This window comes from Poeciliopsis prolifica, unplaced genomic scaffold (assembly GCF_027474105.1).
Source record: "Poeciliopsis prolifica strain line A6 unplaced genomic scaffold, Auburn_PproV2 SCAFFOLD065, whole genome shotgun sequence".
Classification (NCBI taxonomy): Eukaryota; Metazoa; Chordata; class Actinopteri; order Cyprinodontiformes; family Poeciliidae; genus Poeciliopsis; species Poeciliopsis prolifica.
In genome coordinates this window covers 782560-793657 of record NW_026562440.1, presented here as the reverse complement: position 1 = coordinate 793657, position 11098 = coordinate 782560, and the positions used below count along the sequence as shown (strand labels likewise).

At 40.8% G+C, this 11098-nt stretch overlaps 1 protein-coding gene across 2 annotated transcripts; it reads left to right on the top strand.

Annotated features, from left to right (window-relative positions):
- Positions 1 to 205: 205 nt before the first annotated feature.
- Positions 206 to 10612, top strand: si:ch211-203k16.3 (fibrinogen-like protein 1). Of its 2 annotated transcripts, none has more exons than XM_055019943.1 (9): positions 206 to 350; positions 522 to 772; positions 6218 to 6433; positions 8622 to 8741; positions 8836 to 8944; positions 9031 to 9168; positions 9389 to 9605; positions 9690 to 9885; positions 9963 to 10612. In XM_055019943.1, the coding sequence occupies exons 2-9, from the start codon at positions 620 to 622 to the stop codon at positions 10107 to 10109; spliced, it is 1296 nt and encodes a 431-aa protein (XP_054875918.1). In that variant the 5' UTR covers positions 206 to 350; positions 522 to 619; the 3' UTR covers positions 10110 to 10612. The 2 variants fall into 2 exon arrangements, with proteins under 2 accessions (XP_054875918.1, XP_054875917.1); XM_055019942.1 differs by having other exon boundaries at positions 8830 to 8944.
- The last annotated feature ends 486 nt before the right edge of the window (positions 10613 to 11098 follow it).

The following is an 11098-nucleotide window of genomic DNA, read 5'->3' as shown; positions in this document are numbered from 1 at the left end:
CTTAAGAAAAGCTGGTTTACCTTTATGCGTACATGACTTAAAGTTTAAAACAAAATACATTTTCACATATAAAAAAATTACTTTCTCATCATGTTTCTATACTTCTCACTTTACGTCAGAATTTTATCACCCTATTTGTCATGCTCCCTGCCTTTTCTCAGTTGCACTGAATCCTCTTAGAGGTGGATTATTGGACTAGGATCTCTACACCGACAGGGAACGAGGAAGACATGGGCTAAGAGAAAGCAACTCAGAAGGAGATAAAAACGAGGAGAATTTAACTAAAAATGGAGAGAACCCCCTGGCCCAAACAGAGCCATGAGGGGGTCAATAGGTGTTGTATAGCTGGGGTGAGTACTGCAGTGTTTTCTTAGCTTTAGGCTGGAAATGCCATATTTGTACTCTGACACAAGTTAAAGTGGCCTGTTTTTTACAACTTCTTACAACATCGTCTTCCTAAAGTGTGATCAGATTTTCAATTTGACTTAAAGTGTAGCTTAGCCTCCCTTTTTTTCATTCAGGGAAAGCCAGCAGAGCATCAGATGTTGAAGTGCATACGTCCACATCCTACGCCCACCCTGAGTGAAAAGGCAGGGGACAGTCAGACCCTGTGACAGCGATGGGTTTGATCTCATTCAGCCTCCTCAGCTGGAGTGTGGGCTTCACTCTCTGCTTTCTCATCCTGCTGCTCCCAGAGGCCAAAGCAGACAACCTGAACACTTCAACTTCACGCAATGGCGGAGGTTTACAGTGTGGGGAGTACACAAACCAGGTATTAATCCCTAAAAAATAATGTTTCTGAACATGTTTATTATTGTTAACTGTTGCTTTTTTTAATTTTTTTTAATGGGATTCATCTTTTTTAGGCTCTCTTTGAAATAGTAACATTGCAGCATTTATTTACCAAATACAATTGATGTGGAGGTAGATTATTTAATGTATGGTTTATGGAAATGATGAGAAAACATAATACATCAGCCAAGGAGCTATTCTAAACTGTAAAATATTTAAAGTCAAAATAGTACAGTGTGAAAAAGCGTCTCATAAAAAGTTTTATCTCTGCAGAAATGTAAAATGAAGGTGAAGTTTTATAATCATCACCTCTCAAATTAGATTCACAAATTTATTGATCACATCAGTGGGGTCTCAAGGTAAAAGCAAATGCAGCTGGAAAACTGCTGAAGGGACATCTGGAAACTTGATACAAAATTCAAAATAAATAAAAAAAAATATGCACAACAGATTATTTTTGAAAGAATTTTTACAACAGAGGGACTTATAAATTGATAAGAAATAACATAAAAGCAACAAAGCTTGTTTGTGTTATCATTTTGCACTTGTTTAATTGGCTTATTGGCGATGTTTACATATGGTGGATGTAAAAGTTCAAAGCAAATTATTTCCAACAGTTTTCCTTGTAACTATACAAATCACTCTGACAATATTTTTGAAGGGATAGAAAAGCCTTAAATAATCTTGTTGCACACAAGTGAATATTCTATCATAACTGCAGATTTAACTGTGTTTAGAATTAATCAGTAGTCACACTTATAGTGACAGCCCCTACTTAATAGTAGGGGCTGTGTAATATATGTACCAATAATCCTCCATGTTAATGATAGATATGGACAAAAAAGTATAATGGCAACACAGATGACGGTCTTTGGGACTGTTTGTGCCACCACAAAACCTTCAGGCTTCTGGAAAACTGAGGATGAAGAGGAACCTATTTTGGCACGACAAAGATCCACACCGTGCATCCAAATCAGTGACAATGTCCAATTAAAAATCTGTAGAGGGCTGTGAAATGGACACATCCTCACAGACTGACCAGACATTATCAATATAGAAGATATCCTGCAAAATAAACACAAATGCTCTAATAAACTTAAAACACGCTTCAACATAGTTTAAGAGTGCCAGCCTTTATGCATAATATCCACCAAATGGGTTTTTCAAACTATATTTTAAACCCCAAATATTGCATCTTATTTTTAATCCAGTTGTCCAGATTACATTCCAGATTAAAAGTGGAAAAAGTCCTGAAAATACTAATCATGTTCACATTTATCACAACTCAAACTTTTTATATGCATTGTATGTCAGCCAGCAGTGCATAAAACACAAACATTCAGACCAATCTGCTTCACGTGTGTGACTACATCTGGCAAAATTGTATTATAGCAGCTTATTTGATTTAGAAAAGAATAGAATAATCTGCATTTTTAATCTAGAGAGATAGGTGAGAAGTAAAAAAAAAAAATATATATATATATATATATATATTAATTAAAATAAATTAAACAGATTATATATATATATATATATATATATATATATATATATATATATATATATATATATATCTATATATATATATATATATATATAATCTATAATATATATAATCTATAATATATATATATATATATATAGATATATATATATATATATATATCTATATATATATAGATATATCTATCTATATATATATATATATATATATATATATATATATATATATATATATATATATATATATATATATATATAAGGCAATACATAAGGCATCAGTATATCACCGAGAGGGCAGGGTTCGAATCCAGTCTGGGTCCTTAGGCAAGACCCTTCAAGCTACTGCCTACCTCATACCATGAGAGATACTAAGTTGCGTAACATGCCGGCTCAGACGTCGCCCGGCCAAACAAGGTCTGCGTCAGGTGTTGGGGAACCAGAGCACCTTGATGACAAATGGGCTACTGGAACAAGACGGAAATGGGCGAGAGATGAAAATGTGGATCTGTTGGAATGCTACTACTCAAGTAACCCTAGTGAGAGAGGTTACATGCAAAGACTGGGGAAGGAATGGTTACTTCGACATCCCCAGTCAACACTAAGCGCTAAACAACTAGTAGCTCAGTGTTCCAACATCCGCAAACGGCAACTGCTATCACAACTTGAGATTGACGAGATACAACACAAATGCTACGGCAAAAGGGAGGAACCCGGATGTCAGGACTGTGGGGACTTAACTACAAGTCCCCACCCAGTGAGGGATACACGGCCCCAATGAGCGAAACAGAGCTGAACGAGACAGCTGCTGACCTGAGAGAGAGAATCATGACCCGAATGACAACCAGGCCTCCCCGGCGCCAATTACAACGGCTGAGTGAAGTACCATCTGAAAGTCTCATTGAGAATGTGAATGCAGCATTGAGAACGATCCCTACCAACACCATAACAGAAACCAATGAGCTGATCTACAACTCAGCATCAGTGATCCTTGAGATACTTGGCTATAAGAGCAACCATGAGACCCAATACCCACCATGGAAAAGACGGTTAGAGGCTAAAATCAAGGTAACAAGGAGGGAAGTGAGCCAACTGTCAGAGCTCCACAAGGGTGCAATGAAAAGACCAGTACCAGAAAGTACAGGCAGATGCCCATACCTGAAGCACTCGAGACTGCCAAACAGAGGCTCCAAGCCTTGTCCAGCCGCCTAAAGAGATACACAAGGGAGAATGAATCCAGAAGGATTAACCGGCTCTTCTCCACTCAACCAGCTAAGGTGTACTCTCAATGGCAGGGTAACAATAACAACAGAGCAGACCCACCAAGGCTGGAGACAGAACAATACTGGAAAGGCATATGGGAAAGGGAGGCGTCCCACAACAGCAATGCACAGTGGCTGATCTCTCTACGAGAGGACCACAGCAACCTCCCTGAGCAAGCCCCGGTAACCATCACTGTGACAGATGTCCAAGAAAGAGTCTCAGGTATGAAAAACTGGACAGCACCAGGGCCTGACATGATCCATGCCTACTGGCTAAAGAAACTCACTGCTCTCCATGAGCGAATGGCAGCCCAAATGAACCAGCTGCTACAAAGTGGGACTCACCCTGAATGGTTAACTGAAGGGCGGACAATCCTAATCCAGAAGGATCCATCAAAGGGTCCAGTCCCACCCAACTACCGACCAATAACCTGCCTCTCCACAACCTGGAAGCTCATGTCAGGCATCATAGCGGCCAAGATAAGCAAACACATGGATAAACACATGAGCACGGCACAGAAGGGTATCGGTGTAAATAGCAGAGGAGCCAAACACCAACTCCTCGTAGACCGCACAGTTGCCCGAGACTGCAAAACCCGACACACCAACCTGTGCATGGCTTGGATCGATTACAAGAAAGCCTATGACTCAATGCCGCATACTTGGATCATTGAATGCTTAGAGATGTATAACATCAACAGGACTCTGAGAGCCTTCATTGCAAACTCGATGAGGCTGTGGAAAACCACCCTTGAAGCCAACTGCAAACCACTTGCACAAGTGTCCATCAAATGTGGCATATACCAAGGAGATGCTCTGCGCTGTTCTGCTACTGTTCTGCATAGGTCTGAACCCCCTCAGCCAAGTTATCAACAAGACTGGCTACGGATACAGACTCAAAAATGGGGCCAATATCAGTCACCTACTCTACATGGATGACATCAAGCTGTACGCCAAGTGTGAGCGAGACATCGACTCACTGATCCACACCACCAGGATCTACAGCACTGACATTGGGATGTCATTCGGACTAGAGAAATGTGGTCGGCTGGTCACAAAGAGGGGGAAGGTCATCCACACAGAAGGGGTCTCACTCCCAGAAGGAACAATAGCAGACATAGAGGACAGTTACAAGTACCTAGGTATACCACAAGCAAATGGCAACCTCGATGAGGTCACAAGGAAAGGAGCCACAGCTAAATACCTCCAACGAATAAGGCAAGTCCTGAGAAGCCAGCTCAATGGCAAGAACAAAATCCGTGCGATAAACAGCTATGCCTTGCCAGTAATCAGATACCCTGCTGGAATAATTAGCTGGCCAAAGGAGGAGATAAAAGCCACAGATATTAAGACCAGAAAGCTACTAACAATGCATGGAGGGTTCCATCCCAAATCCAGCACCCTGAGACTGTACACGAGCCGCAAGGAAGGAGGCAGAGGACTAGTGAGTGTGAGAACCACTGTCCAGGACGAAACAACTAAGATCCATAAATACATCAGGGACAAAGCCTCAACAGACAATGTGCTCAGTGAATGTCTCAGACAACAGGGAACGGAGGTTGAGGTGCCAGAGATACCATCATGGGAGGACAAGCCCCTACATGGGATGTACCACCAGCAAATAACCCAAGTGGCTGATATCAGTAAATCCTACCAATGGCTGGAAAAAGCTGGACTCAAGGACAGCACAGAGGCCCTCATCCTGGCAGCCCAGGAACAGGCCCTAAACACCAGAGCAATAGAGGCCCAGATCTACCACACCAGACAAGACCCAAGGTGTAGGTTGTGCAAGGAGGCCCCTGAGACAGTCCAGCACATCACAGCAGGGTGCAAGATACTGGCAGGGAAAGCGTACATGGAGCGACATAACCAAGTGGCAGGCATAGTGTACAGAAACATCTGTGCAGAATATGGACTGGAAACCCCAAGATCAAAGTGGGAAACACCCCCAAAGGTGGTGGAGAACGCCAGAGCTAAGATCCTGTGGGACTTCCAGATCCAGACAGACAAAATGGTAATGGCGAACCAACCAGACATTGTCGTAGTGGATAAACATCAGAGGAAAGCCGTTGTGGTAGATGTAGCAATACCAAGTGATTGCAACATCAGGAAAAAGGAGCACGAGAAACTAGAGAAATACCAGGGCCTCAGGGAGGAACTGGAGAGGGCCTGGAAGGTGAAGACCACAGTGGTGCCTGTGGTCATCGGGGCCCTCGGGGCAGTAACCCCCAAACTGGAGCAGTGGCTACAACAGATCCCAGGAACAACATCAGACATCTCAGTCCAGAAATGTGCAGTCCTTGGCACAGCCAAGATACTGCGCAGAACCCTCAAGCTCCCAGGCCTCTGGTAGAGGACCCGAGCTCAGAGGATAAGAACCACCCGCGGTGGGTGAGAAGGGAATTTTTATATATATATATATATATATAGATATATATATATATATATATATATATATATACATATATATAGATATATATATATTTCAAGTCAGCAGCACAGGGTTGCTTCAAGGTTTTGCCTTAAACATTTTAAGTAAAAATTCATTGATTGACTTATTATTTGAAACCCCCAATAAAAAATGTTTTATTAAGTGAAAATTTTTTATTATTATTATTAATTAAATAATTAATCTTTTTAATCCGAATCCTCCTCTCTGACAGCTGATGGAGGATGGGATGTGCCGGCTGGTGGCCACGCTGCCCCAGCTGGATGAGAGAAGATGCCCGGATATGTTCCGCTGCTCTGACGAGGTTTCTTACTGGCTGCATGAGAACGAGGAGAGGAAGCAGCAGATCGTGGCTCTGAAGGAAACCATCTCCGAGCTGCAGGAGGAACTCAGGAACCACCGGCATCGCATCAAAGTCCTCGAGCTGCAGGTGACTGAAGCAGATGTGGGTCAGCTATTAGGACTGATCCTTTTAACAGCTTTGAGTTTGTCTGCAGTGACACATGAAAATGTGAATAACAGTGTTAGTGTGTGAGAAATTAAGGAAAATCTTTGGGTAGAATGTTAATTATGTATATTTCTTGATCTTATGTTTGTTTCAAATATTTGAATAGTAAAAAATTCACTTACTCTCGAGTAGTGTAAAACTTTACCTCTATCCAAGCCAAGATTGAAATAAATACCACTATTTGTAGACTAATTATGTTTGTAGGTAATCGAGCTGGCTTCCATCCCAGAATGTCCTTGACCTTAGTCACTAACAGGATTGGCCTCCTCCTCTACGTGTTGCCTCATGTGTCCTCAGGTGATGGGCTTATATAGAAAGAGGCGCTCAGCTGGATCAGTCAGTGACCACAGGTAGATGTTGGAAAGAACTAGTCTGTCAATGGACATCGTCAGGGTTGAAGGGTCCTGATTTTTTTTAATTTTATTTTTGTATGCTTTGTCAGCATGTTTCACAGCTGAATTTGAATCTGAGTTTTCAGATAGTGACTGCAGTTACCTTGCTGCATGAAGGTTCCAGGTGTTGGGTATTTTCCTCGAACCTACAATAAAATAACCACAGACAACGTATATGAATTAAACATGGTCAGGCTTCTGCAGAAGGAGAAGTCTCCACCAACAACTTTCTTCAAGTTGTTCATAGAGAGTTCTGATCTGCTTTCACGTGAGCTCCCTCTTTATTGTCAAAGAAAACAGTCACATGGTGCAGGTCAGGATACAACAGAGGTTGTCAAACATTTAACACAAACAGACCAACAACTCAGTTCCAGGTGTGATATCTAATTTACAATCTGAGCTCAGTTCAGCTCTAGGTCAAACTGTCACCTAAAACTGGGTAGATAAACACCAGAGAAAACTTTAAGGTCTGAGAACCATAAAGTTTTACTATCTCGCATGAAGACGGTCGTAACCTCCAGGTCAGTTTATACTAACATCACAATAATACTTTAGACTGAATATAAACTAAAGTAACAACAAAATGATAATACTAAAAAATATCTAACACCAGGCTTGAATCCTGGCCTGGGGCCTTTCTGCAAGGAGACTACATGTTATCCTCATGTACGCAATGGTTCACTTGGGGTACTCCAATTTCCTTCCACAGTTCAAAAATGCGAATGCTAGGTTAATTAGTTCATTGATCTCTCTAAATTGTCATTAGATAGAAAGGTATTTATGCATATTATTTGTCCAGTATGTCTCTTTGTTGTCCTATAATGAATTGGCGACTTGCCATGGGTGTACCCTGCATGACACCACTCCCCAAGACCAGGCAAGGATAAGAAAGTAAAGAAAATGGATGAGTAAGATGGTGAATAGTGAATCATGGACCTGGTGAAGCAAGAACACTTTTGTAATAAAAAAGAAATAAAAATTGGGAGCAAGCAATATGTTTTTGTAGGCTTGATGACAAAAGTGTCTTCAGTAGGTTTTTCCAGAAGGAGTGGGTGTTGACTTGATGTAATCTGCAGGGGTTCCTGAGATAGAAACGTTTTTTTATAATTAATTTAAGTAATACATTGAGATTTATGTACTGCTTTCTAACTAAAGTCAGTTGGAATGTATGTGTGATTGAATTAAAATTACTTTATTTGTTAAATTTACTGCAAGCTATGTTCAGGTCTGCAGCACAGCTAACTGAAACAGGAAGTTACAAGAGTTAAAAAAAGAAGACATTTAGGGAGTTTCTTGTGACAGTGTTAAATAGTTTCTGTACCTCGTAGTCTGGCATTCTTTATTTATTTATTTTGCATTTTACTGGAATTGGTAGTCTTCTTTCATGTAGTTTTATGTAATACATTGACTGTATTGTTAGATCAATTAAGCAATTCAATAAGAAACTTAGGTAAAAATTCAGACTTTATAATGTTAACACATTAAAGTTTAGCCCTGGATTTGACAATATCTTGTTCCACGTTCAAGCACACAGATCTAAATACAATATCTACTACAATAGTTATATTCAATAAGGTTTAAATGTTATGATAAACTGGATAAAACATTTAAGTCATCTCACTTACAGTTTCTCTCTGTGATGCTAATCTGTTCAGCAGTTTCATTGTGTTTTTGTGTGCATTTGTCCAATATTGACACATACTTCTCTCATATATCAGAGTGAAGAGAAGCTCCACCTGAACATCTCTTTGGAGCAGCGTTTCCATGAGCTGGAGGTTCATTATGCTGAGGCCAGCTCTCTGCTGCATCTGCAGGGCACCCTCATCCTAGACCTGCAGGTATAATGTCCACCTGTAATCCCTTATCTTCTTCTGGGCTGTTTTTCTGTATTGGCTAAAATTGTTACCAAATTATCTTTCTGCCAAGAACCAGTTACATAATCTGACCCTCCTGATGGATAAAGTCAAAAGAAGCTCAGACTGTTCCATCAATATAGTCCGGCCCAATCATTTGCAGAATACTCAAGAAGCCCTGCACCCAGGTACGTGTTCATGTAGTGATGGTCCACCAGAGGGAGCCAAAGATCCCAATTTGTCCTGAGTCTTGTCTCACATCCTATTCCTGCAGAGATCCAGCATATGGGGAACTGTCCCATAGACTGTGCCTCCATCTACTATAACGGTGTGAGGAGATCAGGTCTCTACACTGTGGTGCCATTGCTAGCAAGCATGCCGGTGGAGGTTTATTGTGACATGGACACAGATGGTGAGCGAAACCTTTGAAAAACCTCTATAAAACCTGCAAGTTTACTCCACATAAATAGAAAGTAGAAAAAAAAGTTCTTTGCACTCTTTGAATCTATCAAGTATTTGAACAAACTTGCCACAATTTCCCCTTCGCATCTTCACTAAGCTGCAGATTGAGCTGACATGGAATAAAGGAATCTTTTTGAGGTCTTGATCTTTGCGGGTCTCCATTTCTTAAGGTGGCGGCTGGACCGTGATCCAGCGGCGAGTTGATGGCTCTGTGAGCTTTGACCGCAGTTGGAGGGATTACAGGGATGGATTTGGTGACCTGCACTCAGAGTTCTGGTTGGGCAACAATCACATCCATGAGCTGAGCACCCAGGGAGACTACAGTCTCCGCATCGACCTGGAAGACTGGAGCATCCAGCATAAACATGCCCTTTACCAGAGCTTCAGGTGAAAAAACCGCAATGCAGTCCCTTGAGAAGTATTCCAATAAGTTTGTAAAAACTTCTGTGACTGTTCTTATGCTTGTCTCAGTGTGGAAGATGAGGAGCATCAGTACCGTCTCCATGTGTCAGGTTTCAGTGGCACGGTGCAGGACTCCTTTGGTTGGTACCATGACAAGCAGCACTTCAGTACTCCAGACACTGGTAACATCTGTGCTGAGATCTCTCACGGCGGCTGGTGGTACAACCAGTGCTTCTATGCCAACCTTAATGGAGTCTACTACAGGGTAAGCACAAACAGAAACCTCCTAATAGTACACTCTCAGAAACCTAATTGTTTACTTCATGTTTGCCAATTCTGCAGGGAGGCCATTACACTCCGAAAGGCCGTGGCTCACTGGGTCCTGATGGGATTGTCTGGTACTCTTGGAAAGACTCGGATTATTACTCTCTACGCAAAGTCAGCATGATGATCCGACCACGCAGCTTCCACACACGTTTGTCACCCTGAATGACAAAGGTGTAGAAAGAAGAACCAAGTATCTCTCCAAGCTTAGAGAGATGAAAGGATGAGACTGAGGAAATATGAACACTATGCTGATTGTATTCAGCATTTTTCCCCATTGGAAGTTGAACTCAAGGAGTGTGTTCTGGAAAAGGCACTTTGTTTTGAGCCTTTTAAACTATGCAAATTAAAAAGGACCCATAATACAAACTTTACCATAGAGATGACAGATTTTTCCATAATTATGGAAAGTATTAATTTCTTTTATACAGTTTTGTAAGTTAGCTTTGAAAACTTGTCAGTTTTTGACTTTGCCAAGTAGAGGTAATGATGTGTCCTGACAGAGGAGTTACAGTAACTGTAAATCCGATCACTTATGAATGCAGATGTGTTTGAGATTTTTCTGTCTTTTTTGTTTTGTTTGCTTGTTTTTGAAATCTATGTGGTTAATCCATAAACTTTAAGTGTGTGTGACAAATAAACTTCCTTTATTTTGGTACTAAAGAGAATACGGTCACAGTTGTAATTTTAAAGAACATGTTATTCTTAATTTCAGAAAAATCAGTGTTGCTAATTTAGCTTAGGTTTGAATTTATTGTAGATTTTGTCTGGGCAATGTAGTCCAAATTCCATATTACCACTAATGTTTGGGTACATGTCCCTAATATAATGTCACTCCAAACATTTTGTACAGTCATCAACCAACTTGGAGTCTTACTCTGTCTGGAAATGACTAACCTATCATACTACTAATATCATGCTTGATAGTTGGTACTTGTTAGATTTGAAACTCTCTGAAAAATATTTATTGTTATTGCTGCTAAACAACCTTTGTCTTCTTTCATGAAACTTTAGTGAAGCTTTAAGGCATTGATTTACAAGCAGGTGTTTCTTTCTTGGACAGCATCCTCTCAGTGAATGGCCACTTAAAACTCAGTGCAAAGAGCAACACTGATCAGTAGCAGCTTCCAGTTTATTGCAGGTCTTGTTTATGG